Source organism: Haliotis cracherodii, unplaced genomic scaffold (assembly GCF_022045235.1).
Source record: "Haliotis cracherodii isolate W230 unplaced genomic scaffold, xgHalCrac1.p SCAF_22, whole genome shotgun sequence".
In the NCBI taxonomy this organism is placed as follows: Eukaryota; Metazoa; Mollusca; class Gastropoda; order Lepetellida; family Haliotidae; genus Haliotis; species Haliotis cracherodii.
In genome coordinates, this window is record NW_027266278.1 from 7,137,768 (window position 1) to 7,163,676 (window position 25,909).

At 40.5% G+C, this 25,909-nt stretch overlaps 1 protein-coding gene across 8 annotated transcripts in view; it reads right to left on the reverse strand.

The window, feature by feature from the left end:
• The window catches only part of LOC139471326 (uncharacterized), a 91,562-nt gene that overhangs the window by 25,499 nt on the left and 40,154 nt on the right, over nucleotides 1–25,909 (reverse strand). For 4 of the 8 annotated variants that reach the window (XM_071253640.1, XM_071253638.1, XM_071253636.1 and 1 more), the window contains exons 4-12: nucleotides 20,893–20,937; nucleotides 14,954–15,080; nucleotides 13,713–14,445; nucleotides 11,805–11,871; nucleotides 10,507–10,551; nucleotides 7,812–7,932; nucleotides 7,035–7,191; nucleotides 6,239–6,262; nucleotides 4,098–4,264 (exon numbers count right to left, since the gene is read on the reverse strand). In XM_071253640.1, the coding sequence (XP_071109741.1) occupies nucleotides 4,098–4,264; nucleotides 6,239–6,262; nucleotides 7,035–7,191; nucleotides 7,812–7,932; nucleotides 10,507–10,551; nucleotides 11,805–11,871; nucleotides 13,713–14,445; nucleotides 14,954–15,080; nucleotides 20,893–20,937 (1,486 nt within the window). The remainder of the gene's footprint in view (nucleotides 1–4,097; nucleotides 4,265–6,238; nucleotides 6,263–7,034; nucleotides 7,192–7,811; nucleotides 7,933–10,506; nucleotides 10,552–11,804; nucleotides 11,872–13,712; nucleotides 14,446–14,953; nucleotides 15,081–20,892; nucleotides 20,938–25,909) is intronic. The other 4 variants (XM_071253644.1, XM_071253642.1, XM_071253643.1 and 1 more) reach the window with 3 other exon arrangements.

The following is a 25,909-nucleotide window of genomic DNA, read 5'->3' on the forward strand; positions in this document are numbered from 1 at the left end:
AAGCAATATCTTAAGTTTCCAAACATTTAAGAAAATTATGACCACTAACAGTGTAGGAAATCTAAAAGGCCTATCTAAATTCCTTAACAATGTGTACAATACAATTGGTAATTTGTATTAGTATCCACGTATCCTATTTTTATTATTTTTGTAAAATTGTACATAATAAAAATTGTAGATAATTGTATGTCATGTTATTGAATAGTTTACAATCATGTGTTTTAGGGTTAGCTGTGTTGGCTTAAACGTATTTTTATTTCAAAAGAAATCTGGATCGGTAAACAAGCAAAACTTGCTTATGTAATACCTCTCCAGGTAACTACTTAACAACAGCTGGATATATATAAGAGAGTGACGAACATAAACATACAAAATGCACAAATAAATTACACGAAGCCAATACACTGAAGCAAGTGGTGTCTGTGAAATAAGGTAATGCAGTTTTCCTTTACTACATGCATAAAATTAAGCTACTCAAACCTTTTGCTTTTGACAATAATGTCGTTAACTGGTTTAAGAAGAGTCATGTTCGTAGAACTGCTTAACCACTGCAATGTAATATCATTTTTAAACCATACCCATGTGTGTAGAAATACATAGTGTTTCTGATATTATCGTATTTTTTGACAGTTATAGAAAAAGTGAATTGCATCTTCAAGGTGATATTCATGTGCAGTCTGGTATGTCTGATACATGTCGTCTAAACATATCAGCGTTTAAGTCACTGCAGCCGAGCCTAAGGCGACAGTGGACAATTTGGCATGATCTATGAAAATATTTGAAGTCAAAATTATTGATAATTGCATCAGAACGATTAATTAAGGATTTGATTTCTTTCAATGAGCGAGCATTAGTTACTTCATCGGATAGAGGGCTCCGCAGGTTGATCATATCAAGTAGAAATGTTTAAGCATAGGTCTGTGTTCTACATTTGATTGTTTGTATGTTGAATCTATTTCTAAGGTTATATTTGCTGTTATCAGAGAATTGAATATACATTTTTCAAATATTTTGGCTAAGCAACTTGTGAGTGCTACAGGTCTATAATTTGAGCATTCATGTTCATCGCTGACACTGACACCGCATCAGCCCGGCAGTGGACTTGACACAGTTATTTGCGCACCGATTATATAACTCCTACAGAGAGGGTGGGGTGGTTGTTCAAAGCGAAACGGACGACCCCTTCTGTTATCTAATAAATGCTGTGCGGCGCCTTTGATCTTGCCTCCAACCATACACCATATAGTAGTAAACGACGATCAGGATGGCCTGGAAATAAACACAATTCTGTCTGCCAAGTGTATCCACAATTAACTAGAATGCTTCATATCCACAAATATATATAGAAAATAGATATTTGCCCACAGCAAATATTCATGTGCTTAATTGCATCAGTGTGGTTTATCAGAACATGTACAATGCTTTCTTACGCTTGGTGAGGCAGACTTAAATTGAACATTAGGATAACGTCAGCAGGGATAAAAGAGGTCATACCAAAGAACTTTATTTACAAGTGGAAAAGTCAGACATTCCGATCAACCACTACAAGGCCCGGCCGGAACTCAAGGTTGACCAGATCAACACCCCAAAGGAACATCTCTACGCCAAACAAGGAGTCCCTTTAGTCATGGTGCACAAGAAGGGGGGAAAGGACATCGAGTACGACATCACAAACTACACAGACTTGTACCACTTCTTCCAGAGTAGTGGCGTAAGGACCTCAAACCACTTCGTCGCCAATACCGCCGCCCACCTTGCCAAGAGTCTCTACCAGAATCCCGACCCCAAGGATGTTAAGCTGACCAAGAGACTACTACAAGGATACCGCCGCTAGACTTCTAGCCGCACACGCTCGCTAGCCGACGCCGTGCCTCCCCCCCCCCCCCCCCCCCCCCACACACACACACACTTCTTTTTACGCTTTTTTTTACCCTAATAGTACAAGCGTAAGTACTTCCCCGTGTGCGAGATAGGCTTAAGTCGGAAAGCGCACGTTAAATCTCCGAGATACCTATCTACCAGAACTTTATTTGCTGTTCTGGTCATACATAAATATATGTAAGTTACGTACATGGGGAGGCTAGATTATTTACAGCTTACAGCAATATAGTGCAAATATTATGTTCAATAAAAGAAAACGTTGATAGATCTATAACACACTTTTTTTACTATTAAACAAACTGTGGACTTTTAAGACATTTTCGCTTATTGTAATAACATCTAGCTAACAAATCTGAAATCCACAAGCATAGTTGCTGTCAAACCTAAAAAACATATTCAGGGAGGTCAGTTTTGACTTGCCAAGCACCTTAAGGTGAGTTTATTTTTAAACTGTCAAAAGCGATTGTCCCTTCAATACTAGTATATGGCTGGAAGCTGTCTCTCGGACTGTTATGAGTTATGATGTATTTTATGATATTACCGGGGAATGTTCACATTAGTTACTGTCATTTAATCCAACGTTCTAACTGTCAACTGTCTCAACAGGACCATAGGTTTGGTTATATATCTCCTCCCTGTCTCTATGTCTTAAGTTGTTAATCGGTAACTGCAGTCCAAATGTATCAACTTATTCATCTATTGTTGCAAACTTGACTGATTTAAACATATCTAATTGATCATGAACTACTCAGTCAGTCAAGCACCTGTATCAGAAATGTAAAACCAGCCATGTTTCATGTAGTCCCAATATCACTGAAAAATGCCGATGTAACGTGACATATAAATTTACTCACAGACAATATATTTTTCGTGAGAGTGAAGCACAATTTTATTAAAGTTTTATTACCAATTTCATAAACTATAATAATATTAATATTAAAATTCATCATCACTTGCCAAGTAATGTCCCCATTTGGGACATGTCACATATAAACAAGGATTCGAACTAAGTTTGATCGTCTTTGACACTGAGGTTTATCCCCACTTTGCCAGCAAACTGCAGAAGATTAACAGTGAGTGAGTGAGCATCGTTTCTATGTTTATACAAGAAAAGATGTCATGCCAAAAACGCTCACAGTAGTTAGTGAGTAAACTCACGACCTGTCATGACCTGGTTGAGTGACTTCCTCCAATCAACGTGAAAGGATTACCCACAGAGAAAGAAAGGATTAAAGTCACCCATAAATCTTATCCTAACCTAGTACTCAAACTTCCTAATGCCTCTCAAAGAAGGATTAAAATCCTAAAGATATCCTATCTACGTGGTATAGGTACTCACAACCTCTAATAATAAACTGTTACGTTTGGTATCCCCAGCAATACTCACTATGGTCATTGGGCAAATGTAAAAAGCACAAACCCTAACGAGATTCTGTCTACATGGTCACACCCGGTGATTGTGAAGATCTCAAATTCTATCAACAGTCAGACAGCATGGCTGTTCATATTCATTTACAACATCCCCTTATAATTAGTATAAAAGTGTCCCACACAAAACCTTCTTTTATTTATTCTTTTAAAATACAAAACAGAAAGTGGGGTGTGGGGAAATGGGACATATTCCTTAATGGCGAACATTAACGCGACAAACCCGCGACAATCGTGTCAACACCGGGGTTCCCCCAGCAATAAACTCGCATCTAAATTCACTACTATTCTACTGTCGGCTAGCCACAATGGCTAGACTGGACCCTAGTGGAATGGTTCATGCCATAAAAGTCTAGCAACCGAGCACTAATTAAGACGGGCCGACCTTGTTGGACGGTCTGGTGAACACAGCTCAATGGCCGCTCATTAACTCAAATTTCACATCTCACTGTTTTGTTTTATCTCAATTTTCATTTGATAAATTTGTCAACTTCAACTGGAACCCGGTCCCGTGTTACACGCGTGGCACACGCGTGTGCAACGGGTTGCACACGCGCTACACACCCGTTGCACACCCGTGTCCAACGGGTGTGCACCCCGTGTGCAACCCGTTGAGCACCCGTGTCACATGCGTGTTACACGCGTTCTCAACGCGTGTTAGGGGAATGAACTTTTAGGCAGTAGTGTATTCTACCCACAATCTCCACAAAGGAACTGAGACTTCAAGGACAGACTTGTTGGAAATTCAAATTCAGAAAAAAATAAATTTTAAGATCCTGACGCCTTACCTCTGGCATCTCACACCAGAGGGCTCTGTGCAACGATCCCGTCCGGCCCAGGACCTCCAACATGGTGGAGCGTTTGCTGGGTGAGATGTCCTCCGCGGACTTGGCCTCCTCGTCCGTCAGAATCCCATCTTGCAGCATCTGCTCCACATCCTCGTAAATTCCCCCTTCTGGAACAGCACAAGCTTCACCATTAGCATTTACCTGGAGGTCTGTGAACGGATCATGAAGAATATACCGATGGACAAGACATAGGGACTACATAATCTGAAATGTTTGAAAACACATAACCAGCTTTAACCTGAAATCAGAAAATATATGTTTTGTTTTGCTCATCTCCAAACACATCGAATATGATTCAAACCAATACCACAGCATTTTTGTGTTTGATTATCTCAAGCCTTAATACCCAGAACAGATAATTTGATTTTTGTTGCTGTAATACAATTATTCATTTTAGTAATGCTGAAGATTTAGTTTATCGGGTATTCCAAGGCGGTTGATTTATACCAACAAATATGTCACGGACATGCAAAGTGAAATGATTGTTGGCCTGTCTACTACATTACCAAGCACTCCCTCCTTCATTAGTTTTTTCGTTTGTTTGTTGTTTATTGCCGCACTCAGCAATATTCCAGCTATATGACGGCGTCTGTAAATAATCCAGTCTGGACCAGACAATCCAATGACTGACATCATGAGCATCGCTCCAATAATGGAATAAATGGGGTAAAATGGGAAAGGGATAAATGGATCTAATGTGGCGTTATTTTACAGAAATTTGGGGACGTGGATCCTTGTGCATGATACTATTGCAATTTAAGAAATCCTGACTAAAGAAACTTTTAAGAACATCAATCACTGGGTCAGTGTCTACTTTAAAGATTTGTTTGTTTGTTGTTTAATGCCGCACTCAGCAATATTCTAGCTATATTACGGTGTCTGTAAATAATCCAGTCTGGACCAGACAATCCAGTGATGGACATCATGAGCATCGATCCAAACAATTGGGATACGATGACATGCATCAACCAAATCAGCGAGCCTGACCCACCCCATGTAAACAAAGATTTGTTATGAAGAAGGCCATTGATCATGTTCTTGCTCTGACACTGAACAGAAATTTCAAATAAAGATAACATGAATCTGCAGCATCAACAACTACTACAACAATGACAACATCAAAACTACTAGTGTGACCACTACTACAACCACTTCTTCTTGAGATACTCTGATATACTGCAATAGAGCCTTATCTACCTGGAGATGTCAACATTTCAACTAAAAGGTTCCGTTTGTCAAAATGTTTAGGGATAAAAAAAAAACAATTGCAGTTTTTCCTTGTCAACATTTCCATACAATGTATCTTGACACAGAAACAATGTTAACACTTATATTGAAAGGATTTTGTCCAAATGTCTTGGGACAAATTTATAACCAGACACATGCAATTTTTTTGTCAATGTCTGAAGATGGGACACTGTTTCTACCATATCCCATGTTCTGGTACTATTAGGTACTGGTAGAAGGTTTGACAAGTTCAGTGAAATTAAAATACCATATTAATTTAATTTCTTGTATCTGCTGAAAATTTCAAATGTGTACAAGCAACTCAACTAGTAGATAGAACTACCTCATATTTCAACTCAACAGGTAGGAAGAAATACCTCATATTTCAACTCAACTAGTAGGAAGAAATACCTCATATTTCAACTCAACTAGTAGGAAGAAATACCTCATATTTCAACTCAACTAGTAGGAAGAAATACCTCATATTTCAACTCAACTAGTAGGAAGAAATACCTCATATTTCAACTCAACTAGTAGGAAGAAATAACTCATATTTCAACTCAACTAGTAGGAAGAAATACCTCATATTTCAACTCAACTAGTAGGAAGAAATACCTCATATTTCAACTCAACTAGTAGGAAGAAATACCTCATATTTCAACTCAACAGGTAGGAAGAAATACCTCATATTTCAACTCAACTAGTAGGGAGAAATACCTCATATTTTAACTCAACTAGTAGGATGAAATACCTCATATTTCAACTCAACTAGTAGGAAGAAATATCTCGTATTTCAAAACAAGCATATATCACACATGTGAGCTACAACAACATATATACAACAGCATTCTTACCTTTCTTTCTCTTCCTCTTAACAACTAGTAAGCATAAATCAAAGGGAACTTGCTTATCAATCGGTCAATAAATTGGAGGGAAAAACATGCATTTGGACCAGTAACTATTCCTTTTCATCAATCATGTTAAGCCAAATAATTAACACCTTTCAATTTTCTCTTTGATTGGAGTTGGTAAAAAACATGACTATTCTTTCCGGGTAGGAACTTTCAGGGGAAAGGATTTACTAAAAAATCCCAGTATTACAGGGGTAGAAAGTCGTCCACATTACAGCTTTGTATCAGGGGCCAGTGGTCAGCAGTATAACTGCTATGTCACAAAGGCCAGGACAGTGATCAAACCTAGAACTAACATTAAGTTAGGCATCACCATATTCAGAAGTGTTTTGTTTGTTTATTTATTTGTTTGTTTGTGTTTTTTGTTGTTTAAAGTCGCACTCAGCAATATTCCAGCTATATGACGACAGTCTGAAAAATAATTGAGTCTGGACCAGACAATTGACATCATGAACATCAATCCACGCAATTGGGATCGATGACATGTATTAACCAAGTCAGTGAGCCTGACCACCTGTCGCCTTTTACAACAAACATAGTCACCTTTTACGGCAAGCCTGGGTTACTGAAGACCTGTTCTACCCCGAATCTGCACGAGTTATTCAGAAGTGAGTGAGTTGGGTTTAACACCGCTTCAGATTCAAAAGTTGTCTTACAGAGGAAATGTTTTGTTCAGGTGAGCAAAATTGCAGCTAACACCTAGATGTAAAGATTGAAGGCCAAAGAGGCAGACACTCACCACTATCATCATCACTAATGGCCTCTTCCATCTTAAGCTTGCGGTTAGCTCGAATGAGGTTCTCCTTCGTGTAATACTGATAGAGAGGCTCGTTGACAAACTTGCTTGTCTTCATCTTCATCTCTCGCCCCAGTCGGCCGTACACCTGATCATCATCCTGCAACATCCAGCCACTGATGAAGGGAGGCAACTCACGCAAGGGAGATCACTCCACAGCAAGGGAGATCACTCCACAGCAAGGGAGATCACTCTATGGTGATTTTAACATTAGTTCAGTTTGGTAACATTGACAATATTCTATAATATTAAGTAATATCACAAGCTTGCGATGGACATCGTAAGTGAGGAGTCCAACCTGGGCAAACACTCCACGCACATGACCACCCAGCTGCCATACAAGAGCGGTGCTCCTTTTTAAGAAACATCAAATATATATCAAGCCGGTCCTCGAAGCATTGCAATGATTAAAACCACTCTTGCAAAACTGTTGCAAAATTACTGGCATAGAATTATGTGTATATATCGTATCCCATAAAATTTAATTAGTCTGTCGCAGTCTTGTATTCATTGGGTACACAAGACTATTCAGTTCTGTAACTATTATCATAATGATAGTAATGTAGCACACAAAACTAATTTCATATTAAGGATTTTAAGCCAATATAAGATGCCATATTTCGTGTAAAATTTCGGGTCTATTCAACATTCAACTTCCTATTAAAAATGATGCCAAAATGTAGTGAAAGGCAATACTTGTCCCATATCCACGTGACTTACGAGATCTTGGTACAGGGACTGTCCATCCACACCGGCAGGATGCCATTGGTCAGTTTCAGGATAGATGTACCCAGACGATGACGTGCTCGACGCTGGGCGATCATCAGCTGTGGCAGTTTTTCTGGAAAAGGTGAAATCGTGTGTCAGTATTGTCTCTGTTGAAGATTGTTTACCAAGCTGAGTCTAACACATGTGGCCTACGGACTGTTGTCAGTGAGTTCGTGAGTATAGTACTACGCTGCTTTTTTAAAAATTCCAGCAATATCACAGCGGGGGACACCAGAAATTGGCTTCACACATTGTACCCATGTCGGGAATTGAACCCAGGTCTTCGGCATGATGAGCAAAAGCTTTAACCTCAAAGCTACCCGACCACCTCAGTGATCAGTGGCTTGGAGTTACGGGATGAAGTCTGTGCTTCAGTCAGCAGATTTCAAGCTATTCAAGACAAGACAGACTATCCATGCCGTCAGGATACGATGTCGTCACTTCATCAAGGTCCTACATTATGACCACCCAATCCTCACTACAGCCGCCTCACATGAGGTACGAGCCTGTGCCTGATTCCCAACTGGAATCAGATGTAACCACGGTAACTATTGTTGTTTGAATGAAAAGACATGTGACATATGATCAATGAAACTGTTTCAGTACTTACAAATATAATTGTAACGTCAGTTGGACATTTTTTCATAAAAAAGCACAATGATCCAGTGATTGACATTAATAGTGATTTTCTTGTTTGTTAAATACAAATAAAACCACACACATCTGACATCACACATCAGTAGTGAGTGAGTGAGTTGGGTTTAACGCCGCTTTTAACAGTATTCCAGTTATATCACGGCGTGTCAGCTTAATGTGGGAGGAAACCCCGAAGTGATGCAGGTCTCAGACGTTTACCACTTCGGTGAAACCCACGAGCACGGGTATGGTGCTGACAAACCTAAAAACATAATCGGGGCGAACCGGGATTCGAACCCACAATCATAGGTTTCTGGCGTGCCCAAGGGACGCAACTCTGCACAGCAAATCGCGGCGCCTTAGACGGCTGGGACACCCGTGCCACCTCACACATCAGTAATAACTAGTGGATGTTAAAGTCAAAATTCATAACACAAAATTTTCTTTTACGTTGAATATCATAATATACCTTTCCGAGGCTCGCGTTTATGTTTTTATAAACGGCTTTCTTTTGATAAATGTTGAATGCAGTGACAATCTAGTTACATCAAGACAACATGCAATTTGTGGACGTCTTCCCGTACGACTTCTACTTTTTCACACTCTCACTAGCTTGTTCTGTGCTGTCATCTATTTGGTATCCCTCGTGTTCATGACAAATACCAACTATAAGCTGCAAAGCGTTTGCACGTGGCGAGGTGAAATGGAGTTTAACGTTGCGTTCAAGATTATTGCACTTATATAGCGACATGCATGCACGTGTGTGTGGGTGTGGCTGCTTGTACTAGTCCGGACTGATGCTGATTTAAGAATGCTAGCACACTGAGATACCATGCCGCAGTTTAACATGAATACCCCACTCAGACACAGTATACTGACTCAGAGCCGACCAGTCCTTGTTTTAGCCCCTTTATGCCGAGCGCCAGATAAGGCAACAACAAATACCATCTTTTAACGTCTTTTGGTATGACACAGAGGGAGTTCAAACCCCGAACTTCAGCTATTCGGGCGGATGCTCAACCACTAGACCACGGAAGCGGTCAACATTTGCAAAACGTAGTATGTACGAAACCTGTGAAGAATTGATGACGGCAGTATAATCATAGAAGCATTTCTTGTTTGAACAAAAAAAAGCAAATAAGATATCCTGAAGCAACAGGTACAGACTGCTGACTTAACAGTGAGTGAGTGAGTGAGTGAGTGAGTGAGTGAGTGAGTGAGTGGGTGGGTGGGTGGGTGGGTGAGTGAGTGAGTGAGTGAGTGAGTGAGTGAGCGAGTATGGTTTTACGCCCTTTTTAGCAATACAGTAAACTATGTTTATAACACGCTTGCAACAAACAGACGAATATAACGAACTTATCTTTTGGTCCCCCCATTTGCTGTATACACGCTGTATATATGCTTATAACGAACTATGGTTATAAAAAACTACAATTATTGGTCCCTTCGAGTTCGTGATAACCATAATGTACTGTATATAGTTCTTGCAATATCATGACTAGGAACACCAGAAATGGGCTTCACACAATGTACCCATGTGGAATCAAACTTTGGTCTTCAGCGTGATGAGCAAACGCTTTAATCACTAGACTACACCACTGCCCTCCAAGTATGTTGTTGTCAATGTTCGTGTTACACATTCGTTGTTTCTACAATTCAATCACATATCAAACAAGCAAAACATGAAAACTGATCAAGCTCATGCCAACAGAAGAGAAAACATCATGATACTGAATTACCAAATCAAAAATGAATCTCACATGAACAATATCAACATGCAATGGATGGGTATTATGTAACCATGGCAACATGTGAAGAGTGAAGAGTGAGGATACTAAAAACTAAGCTCTTTGTAGCCATGGTGATGGAACCATCTTTGTATCCATGGCAACATGCTGGATTGCTTGTGAACAAAGGTTACCATGGCAGTAAACACATTGCCACCATGACATGCTGTAACTGAAGAGGTAACCATGACAACATCAAAAAGCCAACGCTTTCAAATACTTACCTGAAGAAAGATCCTTTTTTCTTCTTCACAGATGACTTAGCAAAACTGTGCAAAGATTGTTTTTTTTTATCAAAACCTTCGAGATGTTAATATAAAGATTTGATTTCTACATTATTTTGTACCAAATCCAAAGTTTAATCTCACACTTCAGGAAAGTTCCATCATTTGTAGACGCAGATTTGCAGTAAACAGCTGTCTGAAGATCATTAACATCTCTCTCGCAATTGCAATTCTGATTTCCTTTTTCCCCCACCTTAACAATAATCCCATAACAACCATCTCTGCTGGTCACAGAAGAGTCCGTGATACCACTTCAAATTCATATGGACAGTCCTTGGAATCACCGGTTCCAAGATTCAACGACATATTGTCAGAGATGTTACCAGTCTTGTGTGTAGAATGTTATCTAACGATAGCTATTTAGGAACCATTATTATTGTGCACCAAACCTACATTCAGGTGCACCAGATAGTAGGTGGAATGCAGAGAAGCATAATTATCACAAAGTGATAATTTCATATATGCACACATCAGCAAAATTCTACTTAATGCATTTCGTTACTTTGACATACCAATACCAGAAAAAAATCTTTTATATCATCTTATTTCTTTACTGTACATAAACACTTATAATATCCCTGAAACACAGCTAAATAAACAAATGAGAAGAAGAAGAAAAGCCACAAGGTCATGGTGACCCAGGATATGTCACAGTGACCTTTTATGACTGGTATGAAAGCTACATTGATAAGATAATACACATGTCCCCAAATTATCTATCAAAACTACAATTCTTAAAGAGGAATCTTTTAATCAGCCATCAAGGCCTTCCAAGAGGTATCAGCTAAACATGTATGCAGTTTGAATAGGACACCCGAGACACAATTTTACACATCTCTCTTCCACATCCTTGTATCATTTTTTATCGATAAATGTTCTCACAGTTCGATGCCTGTATTGAGGTACAGAATATCACGACGCACCAGATGTTCCACCTATCCACTATCACACGCCAGAGTGAATGATTGTAGCCATATGATAAGAGATCACAGTCCCTGGGCGATAATTGAGTCTTGACCAGACAAAGACCGGGTAATTGCATAAGCAATGATACAATGTCACTTTCAATTCTATCTCTCTGCTTCGTTCTGTGACCTTTTAAGAGTGTGTGTGGAAACAACAGGTAATTATTTGTAAATATTCAGAAAGAGAAAAGGCTTAATATTTCATGCAAAAATCTTAATTTTAAGTATAATTGGGAAGTAGACAATGAAAAGTAGCAAAGCATATATACTCACTCTCTTCTGTCGACAGATTCCGTCTTGCCAGTCCGACCAGTGCTTGGATCATAATCCACGTAGCCATCTACACAAAGAGAGTACATTGGGTTTGGTTTAGTCCCGCTATGAACAATAGCATGTTAGCTTCACGGGGCATGAATCCATGCAATATGGATATGATGACATGCATCGACCAAGTCAGCGAGCCTGACCACCCGATCCGGTTAGTTCGCCTCTTACGACAAGCACAGTTGCCTTTTACTGCAAGCATGGGTTGTTGAAGACCTATTCAACACCAGAACTTCATGGGTCTTAGTGCCGCAATGAACAACAGTGTTAGAAATTGGCAATAGTCCTATAGTCCTTGCGAGTTGCCCAATAGTAAAGGCATCATAAGGACTAGTAGAAATTTGCCATTATTAAGGGTTTTACTATATTCCTTCATGATAAGGACTAGTGGACTAAAACAGTTAGTCTCTTTCGCTGGAACAATATGTCAGTAATATTACAGTGAGTGAATGAGTGAGTGAGTATGGTTTTACGCCGCTTTTAGCAATATTCCAGCAATATCACGGCGGGGGACACCAGAAATGGGCTTCACACATTGTACCCATGTCGGGAATCAAACCCGGGTCTTCGGCGTGACGAGCCAACGCTTTAACCACTTGGCTACCCGTCCGCCCCAGTAATATTACAGCATTTTATGTGGGATGAAAACCCGCTGCAAAACAGTCAGTCAGTCAGTCAGTCAGTCAGTCAGTCAGTCAGTCAGTCAGTGAGGTGGGTTCTACACCACCCGCTTCAGTATTTCAGTTCCATTACAGATTGTTTGCTGTTTAATATCGCAATCAGCAATATTCAGCTTTATGACAGCGGTCTGTAAATAATCGATACAATCCAGGTATTGACATCATGAGCATCGATCCACGCAATTGGGTTACGAAGACATGTATTAAGCTTATCTACGAGCATGACCACCAGATCCCGTTGGGCACCTCTTACACAAGCATAGTTGCCTCTCACGATAAGCATGGGCTGCTGAAGACCTTTTCTAAAACGGATCTTCACGGGTAGAAGAAAGCTATATTGACATTTACCACTTTGGTTAAATTACGAGCATGGGTCAAGTTCTGACTAACGAGGGTCCTAATCTGGAAGGATCATACTAAGTATTCAAACCTTCAATCAGCCGATCGTGGCATGAGCAAGGCAGGGTTTTACCTTGACCTACAAACCTAGGGGTCCAGAGATGCCCAATTACTAATTTCCTTTACTTGGGGTGAAACGATACAGGGAGGTCACAATATGATACGTATCCCTATACATAGGTTATGATACGATGTGTATCGCAATACGCACATTTATGTCAAATCACATGGAAACATCTTGACCATAGATATTTCAGACCTGGTTTCAAAGGTAAAGCTGGCTGTAGACACATGTGCATAGCGACTATTATTCGAAGTGAACTTTAAAGGCTGATTACAACACATTTTGTCGAAAAGGCAGCCAATTACACTGGGGTACATTAAACGTGTAATACCGGAACGTAATTTATTGTAGCAGTGTATCGTCTTGTATCGATATAGTATATAGAGCATCGTGTATCTTATCGTTGCATGAAAACCAGTGTACCCGGTGTATTTTAGCATCCCTAGTACTTACAGGCAACATGAGGGTCCTGTAACATAACGAAATACTTATGTACCCAGGTGACCTCATTTGCATATTCTTGTGATCAGTCTATTGCATCTATATCCTTCATATGCTACCCAACTTTGGATAGGAACATTTTTTTATCTTTCCATGATACACAAAACTGATTCACATAACAAATCAAGTGTATTTTTAAATACAATGACATATCGGAATATTCCTATCAAAAGTTGAGTGGCATGTGATAAAACGTCATTGCGCGTGTATTACCTGGAAACTCCTCGCCATTACCCTCTGTGTGGTCCATGGAAGCAGGGACGTCCCCCAGCGATGCGGACTTGAGATGCTGACCGTGGAGATAACTGTCCTTGCTGACACTCAGCTGACCTTTACGGCGAAGGTCACCCGTGGAATGCGACGACGGCGCCCGGTCGGGTGGAGGAATGACCATGTCCAGGGTTGGACCGGACGCGGACTGATTCCGGGGGGGAAGGGGTGGCGAGTTTTCGATGTTTGTTTGGTTTAGAACCCGGGATGACCTTGGTGGGAGCGGGGGAGGTGTAGGACAAGACAGACCCTCGTCTTCCGACAACTTGGATGAAACTGTCTCGCTGAGTTCTTTCTTTTGTCTTTTTCCACTGCTCCTTTCGCTGGAGCTCCGAGACAGGGACGACACTTTCTCCAGCTCATCACCAAGCGCTTCATCTACGGCTTCCATATCGGAATCAGTTCCGGTTGAGATTGACGGCGGTTCCGAACCTTTAGTTTTACCAATTTTACCAAATTTGTTTCCAATTTTGTTCAGAACACTGGTGGCCTGGGCCGAAATGTTGACCTTGGCCTTGATTTTGTCGCCGAGGGATTGTGAAGGACCATCACGCTTTTTCCTCGAGTCTTTTTCTTCTGTCAAGAAGTCGGCTTCTTCGTACAGACTCTCGCCAGGGATTGGTTCATAGGTGGTGCTGTTGCTGTCAGTCTCCCAATCTTCTTCCTCTGACCCAACCTGGGAAGAGAGCCAGTGAGTGAGTGAGTGAGTGTCGTTTCACAATAATATTTAGAATAATAAAATGAGTGAGTGAGTATGGTTTTACGCCGCTTTTAGCAATATTCCAGCAATATCACGGCGGGGGACACCAGAAAGGGGCTTCACACATTGTACCCATGTCGGGAATCGAACCCGGGTCTTCGGCTTGAAGAGCGAACGCTTTAACCACTAGGCTACCCGACCGCCCTAGAATAATAAAAACCATAAACACAGTACTTCAGCACAGCTGATTGTTACTGCCGGATGTTTTGGCACTCTAATAAAGGTGCAAGGATTTCATATGGTAACATGTGCTCACAGACCATGGTGCATAGTGAGTGAGTATGTTTTTACACCGTGTTCAGCAATATTCCAGCAATAGCAAGGCAGGGAACACAAGAAATGAGTTTCACACATTGTACCTATGTTGGAAATCAAAACCAGGCTTTCAGGCAGGGTCTAGTGTCTGACCACAGTGAATACTCACGATCCTCTCAGTGCTGGCCGTAAGATCTGGAATGCTGGGTACAGAGGTCGGCAGTTTCTTGCTACGTCCCAGAGAGTTCGATTTGGACTTGGTCTTAAAACTTGGCTTCTTCAAACCCTTCTGCTTCCTGTAAACAGACAAAATGGGGAATGCGTAATTGGTACATAACTATTGAACATGTTGAAGGGTATGTGTCAAAAAGGAAACAACTGATTTGAATGGATGAGGTGATATTGTAACTGCCGACATAAACAGAATATGCATGGCAAGGAAGTGTCATAACTGTAGTAACTACCTTCTCTATGACATCCCTAAGATCTGTCAAAGAGGCACTGTGTCAGCAGTATCTTTAATAAGCCAAACGTAGTCTGCTTATACAAAAACAAGAGGACTGAGACACACAATAAAAAAACATATCACCTTAATTATCATCAGTCCGATAATATTGCACACAAAATCATCATCATCATCATCATCATTATTTCATTATTATTTTTATCATCAATTTGTGAAAAGAAATCAAACCTCAAAAAGTCAATCAAGTATATCAAATTGAAAAAAGCTTCCAAACTTTGAGACGGTCCCCCAATGCTGGTGGTAGGCAAGTTTACAGTGGGCATTCCAGCCTACAGCATTCATCACAGGTGGCATAAACAAAATTGCTGATCACACAAAGAAAGTAGAACCCATGTCTGATTCAGCTCCGATAAAAGTGCAACCAGGGGACGTAATTCAGTCTCGATGCAAGTTTTACATTGGTGTTTTAACATTTACAGTGAATTTAGAAGGGCAGTCTTAACATATACAAATTCAATGAAACCGATAGACCTCAATAAGTGTGAGTGAGTGAATGAATGTTGTTTTCTGCCAAGTCAGCAATATTCCAGCCATAACTGTGTATAATCAACTTGGGACCAGGAAACCAGTGGTCAACTAAACAAGCACCAACCACGAGACCATCAGCACCAGTTTGGTGCTGACAACCCAAGGTTCATAATCAGAACAATTCTGAGTACTTTACCAATGACATATGACATGGGTTAAGTGAGTGAGTTTGGTTTAACGCCGCTTTTAACAGTATTCCCGTGACATCACAGTGTGTCAGCTTAATGTGGGAGGAAAGCACGAAGTGGTGCAGGTCTCAGACGTTTACCACTTCGGTGAAACTCACGAGCACAGGTATGGTGCTGACAAACCTGGAAACATAATCGGGGCGTGCCGGGATTCAAACCCACAATCATAGGTTTCTGGCGTGCCCAAGGGACGCAACTCTGCACTGAGAATCGCGACGCCTTAGACAACTGGGCCACCCGTGCCCCCTATCTGACATGGAAGTAACGGATGCAACTCCCAAATTTCTCAGGCATCTGATTTCATATCACATGCCCCCCAAAACACAACAATATCTTGGTTTATCCTAAATATTAAGACAAATATTATCTACATTTTTTAATTATCCAATGTGATAATTTCAGTGCAGATCCCAACACATCATGCAACGTGTCAGCGAGCTCCATGGCAACAAGATGCATTGTTCTCTATGCATCCCAAAGTCAAGTCCATCCAAATATGACTTGTGTATACTTTGTAAACCAAACTTGGGACAAAGGGTCGAGGAATCTTTAACTAACATGACTCATGCAAATCTCTATCTTTGTCCATTGTCAGAATGACTACAAATTTCAGAACACAATGTCATTTTTTCTTTGTATTTCTCTGACACCAAAATAATAATAAATGTGCCATTACTTCCTTAACAAGCAGAATGCTCCAATATGGGCCTTGTTAATGCTTTAGAAAGGTGTACAGCAAGTAGCACCAAACATGGCACCAATAACCAGGACATTGTAAACTCATTAGCAGGCAGGTAAGTGAATTTCCCCATCTGTCAACACGGTAGGTTGTCGCTATCAGTAGTATCACCAGCTGACACTCTAACATGCTTACTTGGACCACAGACAACTTAATCATGCTGTTACTTAACGGACTGTCTTATGTAATCATTCTCCTCTCCACTACAGCAATGCAAGTGTAGCGGCAATAAAAGTCCCGTGATGAGATTCGAACCACGGACCTTCTGGTATCCGTGAATCATAACAGCCCTATCAATATTTCAACCTGTCAACAACATACTGCCATCAATTCAAAGCCACAATGGATTGATACAGTGGACACTGTGTAAACCGGCTTCTGAAAACACTGGCACTATCTCTAACCCCGGTGATTTTTCCCGGTCACAGCAAAACTTGTAGAAGTGAGAAGGAAGTGGATGCAGCAGGGGCAGATAACTCCTGTTGGTAACCATTGTGAGGGCAGGAGGTCCCGGCGGAGGAAGGGGCCATTTTTGTTTCTGTGTCACAAGATCAAAGTCAGGAAGGAAATGGCAACGTGTTGTATCAGGATAAAAAAATAATCACAATATTTGCTAATTTTTAAAAAAATTTTTTTGGGGGGGGGGGCGGAGGACCATGATATTCAACAGTCACCTAATGCATAAAAAATATACATACAAGATCAGGTTAACTCAAATAACTAGAATAAGAAGTGAGTGAGTGAGTGAGTTGGGTTTAAAGCCGCTTTTAACAGTATTCCAGTTATATCGCGGCTGGTCAGCTTAATGTGGGAGGAAACCCCGAAGTGATGCAGGTCTCAGACGTTTACCACTTCGGTGAAACCCACGAGCACGGGTATGGTGCTGACAAACCTAGAAACATGATCGCGGCGAACTGGGATTCGAACCCACAATCATAGGTTTCTGGCGTGCCCAAGGGACGCGACTCTGCACAGCGAATCGCGTCACCTTAGACGACTGGGCCACCAATGCCCCTTTTCGGTTGAGAAGTAGGGGAGGGTGAGTGAGTTGGGTTTTCTAACACTTTTGGCAATATTCTAAAAATATTATGACAGGGGACACAGAGAATGGGCTTCGCTCTCACATTGTTCCATGTAGGGAATAAAACCCAGGTCATCAGCTTTAACGTTTTATCCACTGGGCTAACCTACCACCCAACAGACTCAGTGAGTGAGTAGGGTTTTATGCTGCTTTTAGAAATACTACACCAGAAACACACTCTCACATTGAACTCAAGTGGTGAATCAAAACCTGATCTTTGGTGTGACTCAATACGTATTGGAAAAACACTTTCCCTCGGTTTTGGTAGACAGAGAATGCCCTGGGGAAAGGGAAATACCAAGGGGGCGAAGCCCCCGCGGTTTTTCCCGACCCCCAGGGCATTCTCTGTCTACCAAAACCGAGGGAAAGTGTTTTTCCAAGCTTATAAACCGAAAAAAGAAACTTAAAACAACATTTATCAACATTTAAATGTTTAGAACATACTTTCCATGAACCTTAGGAAACGCGTGTAAAATATCTGTTGGCATACGGATCTTGAAAAGGACATTCTAAAAACCAGTGAGGCTTATCAACACCTCTGTAGCCTCGTGGTACACTCACTGGGCTACAGATATGAAGGTTGCGAGTTCGATCCTCGGGAATATAAAGAAAACATTTGTCATTTGATTTTACATTTCATTACATGTTACAATCTGAACGGAAGTTATATTAATGAAATACCCAGGATATTATATAACCTCACAATAGGTTTTAAGCCTATAGAAAGAAGTCTCTTACTTAATAGCGATCCCAATGAATAGGTTTATAATTTAACCACTAGACTACAAGTTCTAGGTCCAGGATTCTTCAGAGGTTTAAGAATCACAGGATGAACAGATAATCAGATAACTATGGGAAAGATGGATATTTGTTTGTTTGTTTGTTTGTTTGTTTGTTTGTTTGTTGTTTAAGCCACACTCAGCAATATTCCAGCTGTATGACGGCAGTCTATACGACGAACCCTCATGGTCAAAGCTGATGACCTGAGTTTTTATTTCCTACAGGGAAAATAAATAAAGCCTGGATTAGACAATCCAGTGATTGATATCATGAGCATCGATAGGCAGTTGGGATATGATAACATGCATCAACTAAGTCTGCAAGCCTGACCATCTGATCCTGTTAGCCGCTGCTTAAGACAAACATAGTCGCCTTAAACAACAAGCATGGGTTGCTGAAGACCTAATTCTACCCCGGATATTCACGGGTCACTAAGGGAAGGAACTCAATTAACAATATGCTGATATTGACAAGGAAAATAGGGTTTATGTCCTTCCGTAATCTTGAACCTTGTGTTGAACAGTCAAGATATCAAACGCATATTTCTTAAACCTCATTATAAGAATATTACTTTTAATGTTGAAGAAAATGACAAATTAGCTGTGATGGACAAGAAAATGTCTTCGTTTTTCAAGTAAAACATAGTATCAAAACATACAAGTGTGTCTAAATTCAGGAGATTTTAGCATTTAAATGCCTGTTATACCAATCAGCCATTATGATCAATAACAAAATATAAAAATCAGGTTCACTAATTCCTAATCTAAATGATTACTGATGCATCTAGAAGTGCCATAATACCCCACATGTTAAACATGCAATGGAGATTTTATTCCAGAAAAATAACTGGAAAAATTCCATCCTTGTGAAAATGATAACGTATTGAAATTAATGTATTTCTTCTAATAAGTTACATCAGCTCGTTAACCAGCATGCAACATGCAGAAATGTTGCTGTTAATTTGTTTCATATTTCAGTTAGAATCAAAGTTGAGAATGGAGTTCAGTCTAACTACACAAACCATTCTAATGCTAAACAAATAGCCAGGCAGTTCAACATCAGCATGGGAGGGAGTGGTTGGTAGGGAACTCAGCTAACGCGGCATAACACAAACCAGGATGGCTTGGAGTGAGTGAGTGAGTGGGGTTTAATGCCGCTTTGAATACTATATCAGTAAAACCATGCCATGTCAGCTTGATGGCCCAAAGTAATGCACACAAGCACTTAGCGGTATGGTGCCATCTTTCCGAGGCAAGAGAGTTAACTGACTATAAAACCTAGTCCGGCAAGGGTGGAAATTGGACTTTTGTAGTCAGTTAACTCCCTTGCCTCAGGAAGATGGTATGGTGCTGACACACCTAGAAACAGGATGGCCACAATCTGCTTTCTGACATGTCTGGGGGACACAACAAGTGTGGGTGAGTTTGTTTTAAAAGGCCAATGCAAACAGAAGGAAGGCCATGAAAGAAAGTTGTCTCAGAGGAGTAAGTGACTTGGATTTAACGCCACTTTCAAAGGTATTACAGTTATACATGTATCAGGGCGTGTCAGATTCTCAAGTGGGAGGAAAGCCCGAAGTGATCCAGTTCTCAGAAGTTTACCACTTTGGTGACACTCATGGGTATTCTGCTGACAAACCTAGAAACATAATCGGGGTGAGCTGGCATTCAAACCCATGATCATAGGTGTCGGCATGCCTAAGGGACACAACTCTGCACAGTGAACTACGGCCCTTTGGACGACAGGGTTGCTGAAGACCTATTCTACCCCGGATCTTCACCCAATCGTCTGCATCTAGTTGGTAGATGTTTGGAAAGAAGTGAGAATTTTCCGACCTTTGCATACGGAAGAGCTGTAAGCGGGTCTGTGCTATTACGGGTACAACTTATCATGTATGGTTGACAGTGAAGAGGACGTCTGTTGAAAAATCTTAAGATCAAGTTATAGTGTGATTACAGCCAATATACAGGATTATGGCAATGACGTAATAGAGGTATGGTATTCGAAAGAATTATAGGTTTTTCTGGCACGTCCATCATACCGAAGGGACCAACTCTGCACAGCGAATTGCTGCAAATAAGATGACCCGGCTACCATGGGTCACAAATAACACCAGGGCAGCCAGGCCAGTCTCAGATGGGTGACTGTCAGATTGAGTGACAAGCATGTATATGGTTGTGAAGTGAAGTTAGATGAGGAAAACAGTTAAGGAGAGAGAGGTTCGGTCATGATGCGTCAAACTGATCGTGCTGCTCACGCTACTTACAACTTGGCCATTTTGCTGGCAATACTTTTCATAAAGTCGAAAGTGCTGTTGAAATAATAAAAAAGCTTAAACATTGATGCTATGAACATGAAGACATAAACAAAATGTGAAGACAGGAGTCCTTGGACCATGCACAATATGACCATGACGGACTACATGACCATGGTTTCTGAACAAAAATCTCATATTTCATCAAATATGGTTTAACGAACATGACTTAATATAAACAACTTATTTTCTAAAATTCAAGATAACGAAATACGATCAATGGAAATACTAAATGCTGAAACTAAACACACAAAAACAACAAATATAGATTCTGAAACAAAATCTGACATTACATGCAGCCATCGCTTATTCGGTTACCCTCTCTTCTCAGTGCCTTTTTCATTCAAAACTGGGCTCCAGGCTAAAAGCTGGCATGGTAATACCACTATTTATTTCTTGAAACTCAGCCATAGATTGAGAATTTCACACAAAAAAGACCAAAATAATATTTTAATTTGAGAAATGTGTAACCATATTCACTGTATTAATCCCCCTGCTGCAATAAGCACCCCTTGGCCAAATTCTGGACCATTCTGTGCGTAATTTCTGGCGCCCCAAATAAATCTGAAAATTGATGTCCCAATTTATATTTTGTTGTGCATATAACAGATCTATTTATAGTAAACACAACAGTGGAGTATGTAACCGTCTTATAATTATTATTGAAAAAGTTTTAGTTTTATGGATGTTTGACCCAATTCTGTTCTCTGCTACTCAATCTCTGAAAACAATTCTAACTTGTGCAAGTTTTTAAAAAGTGTCGATTTTCTGAGACCCAGGGCGCTTAATACTTCAAATATGGTAACTGATTTCAGTAATAAAAGTATGTCAACATAAGACAGGAAGTAACTCTTACACATGTCTGGAAGAAAAACACTTTTTCTTTAGTTTTGTTTCCTTCAGACAATAACAAAAATAAAGATATCATTTGTATATTTTGACAATAAAAATCTATCGTCAAACACAAACATAGCAAATAAACAGATGGACAAAGAAAAATATTACAACACACTAGATGATGCATGTGAGCGTGACATCAGTGCACATGATAACATGCAGACTTGTATATTCTTGATAAGATAAAGAATAGCTGTATTTTATCTCTTATCACCCATTCATTCCTAGTTTCTGTAACACCCATACAAGTTGCACATTCAGCTTCTTCTTCAAGCTCCTCACAGCGATAGTACGTTCCCGGAGCTCTCTATACTATCGCTGCCACCAGTCAAAACTCCCCACTGTGAATAGGTGGCCACAACCATGCTTGGAGTTGGACTCGCAACCGAATGACTGTTATGTTTACAAATAAGTGACGACTGTCGTGACGCCGAATACACTTATCGCTGCTAAATTACTTTCTTCGTTTGTCAATTTGAATTTCTGTTTCATTAAAACTATCGTGTTATTGATATAGTAAGAATGTAAGGGAGAAATTGGTTGATCTCGAACCAATCTCATTATCAAAACAACAAAGTAAATTCATCTGGAAAACATGGTCAGTCGTAAACCTTTTCAAAATGAAATATGATGGCATTCCCAAAGACATAAACAAAAGTAAAAATGTTACTACATATGGGGTTAGAGGGCAAATTTCAAGATTCTTGTAATGGCCGCGCCCACACTGGTGGCAGCGATGTTACCGAGAGTGTAACGAAGGTGTCACGCGCTGGGAAGGAGCTTGCTTCTTCTTATTATCTCATGCTATTCACCTGACAGCAAACAATGTGTGAGAAGAGATAAGATATTACAACATATCTATTAAGTGTTAATGCTGGTTGGTGCAAGAAGAAGGGAATAGTTTACGGTAATCCACAAAAATGATTAACATCCATAAACTTCAAATTGGTAAACAAGTGCTCCTAGAGGAAAAGGAGCGTTCACATAAGCACTTCAGTTCAAGAGCTGAACTGAAAAAGTTGTTAGGATGGTAGCATCACATGTGACTTTTATTTCTTGCAGAGGTTTAATCAGAGATCAACAGCGTTTGCATAAGCACTTCAGTTCAAGATATGAACTGTACAGGTTGTTAGGAAGGTAGCATCTATATCTTGCATGAGATCTGTCAGAGATTAATAGAGTGTCTGAAGAGTACTTCAGTTCAAGAAATGAACTGTACAGGTTGTTAGGATGGTAGCATCTATATCTTGCATGAGATCTGTCAGAGATTAATACAGTGTCTGCATGAGGACTTCAGTTCAGGAGATGAACTGTACAAGTTGTTAGGAAGGTAGTACCACATGTGACAGCTGTTTCTTGGAGGAGAGTTAATTATCAGAGACCAATAGAGTGCTTGCATGAAAACAAATCCTGTCACATGCAAGCATGGCTTTAGTGATGGATGTCCTGAGAGTCAGAGGAATGTTATATTAATAATCAGGATCACAAGGGAACAGAAATAGTGAAGTACCCTGCTCAACATTTCTATTCATGTTGCTTACTGATAAATAATTTGAGAAATCTGGGATCCCAAGGGCCGGTTATTGCCTACAATTGTGTGTAGTCAGAAAATGACACACATTGAAAAACATGTAGGCAAAGCTCTATTTTTAAACTGCTATGTTTATACAATTTCTTTGCACTGGTATGGTGCCAACAAACCTAGAAATATAATCTGGGTCAAACTGGGAATCAAACCCATCACCATTAACTCAGGTTTCTGTCTTGGTTAGGCAAGCAGCTCTGCACCATGAATAGATGGCTCGTCCACCATGTTCCCCCCCCCCCCCCCCCTGCCCCCTGTCCCCCGTTCCCTCCCAGCATTCTAGGGATGGGTATTGGAGGATTAAAGTGTAACACAATATTTTGCGATGCACAAGGCCGTATTTTTATGTGTATCAATTATAAATTAAATAATCATAAATTTTGAATTCGGCAGCAATCTCATACATTAAGGTATGAATTGAAGTTCATAAATGGAACAAAACAAGATGCTGGTACACCATGTTTACTCAGTCAATAAATATGTTGCCATCTTGCATTAAAAACTATTTAACATCGCCCGATATATCGAGCATGAAAGAATGATATTGTGATTTTTTATCATGGAAAGAATGAACCTCAATTTGCCGATATACTGATAATACCGTACACCCTTACTGCATTCCTCATCCCAATAAAGAGCATACAGTTCTATGAAATCTCTTTGTACACAAAAAAATTTATCTCTTTTCATCTCAGACACTTATCATTTTTATAACATAGACTTGTTACAATTAACATAAATATACCGCAGTTAAGGTACAGGACTAGAAAACATCATGTAGTGAATGATCTACATCAGGGTTAGAAACTAACAGTTTTCATCCACTTGTCCTTATAATGATAACATATAGCAAAACCCTTAAAATTAGCCAATTTCTACTAGTCCTTAAGATACCTTTACCATTGGGCAGTTTGGTGAGGACTACAGGACTAGTGCCAATTTCTAACGCTGTACATCCATGTGTTTGTGTTGAAAGCAACACGAGAAGGCAACAACATGGCTGCTGGGACATTACACTGGACAACAGAGGACGCTGGAGTGTTTCCTGCTGACTGAAGTACGTTATAATGGGCCATCACAATGTATGGCATACAAGCACCACTTAGGAACACACACTAACAGATGGTCTCCCGTACACTCCTGTGCACTCAACAATATTCCAGCTATATTACAATGGTCTGTAAATAATCGCATCTGGACTAGACAATCCAGTGATTGACATCACAAGCATCGACCTATGAAATTGGAATACGATGACATGCACTGACCAAGTCAGCGAGCCTGACCACCCAATCATGTTAGTTGCCTCCTTTGATAAGTATAGTTGCCTATTATATCAAGCATGGGTTGCTGAAGACCTATTCTATCCCGGATCTTCACGGGTGAGCAGTCAAGTAGGTGGTAGTTACAATGGGAATCCCAAAGGTGCATATCAGTTTGCTGGTAAGGGAGGATCAGCGTATTCCTGGTAAACCTCTTATTTCCTGCATAAAAAATGTTCAATATACCCTGGACCCGTGAAGATACAGGGTAGAATAGGTCTTCAGCAATCCATGCTTGCTGTATAAAGCTTAGTACTACGCTTGTCGTAAGAGGCGACTAACGGGATCAGGTGGTCTGGCTTACTGACTTGGTTGATACATGTCATCGATCCCAATTGTGGATCGATGCTTATGATGTCGATCACTGGATTGTCTGGTCGAGGCTCGAGTATTTACAGACCACCGTCATATAGCTGGAATATTGCTGAGGACAATGAGGGAGGGGTCTTCAGTAATGCATGCCCAAAGCCATCTAGTGGGTGGGTTGGGCGGGAGGGAGGGGAGTCCAGTATAGGTGTAGGGGTGGTGGGAGTGATTGTGCTTGGTATGGGTAGATTGGTAGGGTGTATTCTGTAATAGGGGTAGGGATGAGGAAGGGTGGGACGAAATGAAAGAACTGAAACAGGGAATAGTACTGTGGCAGGAATTAGGGTTAGGGTGGTTGGGTGGTTGGGGGGTGGGGTGGTGGGGTTGGAGTATTGAGGAAAGGGTAGATGGGGTGGGGGTCTTTTTGGTAATAGGGGCGGTATAGGGACAGAGAAACAGAAAATGTCATTTGGCCACAGTTGGTGTATTATTCATATTGTCATTGATTTAAATCTAGAAAGTGAATTTAAATTGCAATTATTTCCTTGCAAAACTGGTGATCTCGCCATTTACACTAAGTTATCCTATTTAGGTGAAGACTGTGACTCCATAAATTATGTCTGACTATCTCCAAGAGCACATAACAAACTGATGTGTGTATTTACCAAGGCAGGGAAGGACAAACATTAACCCTAACAAGACCAACATGCATGTCATGAACTTCAATCTCAGTCAATCCTCCCGAGTCAAGGGAGGTAACTGACTATTAAAGTTCAGTATCCACCCTTGCTGAACTCAGCTGGAATTATGGAGTTTTGTAATAGCCACTGGTGGCACTACGATCGAGCCCAGAAATTCC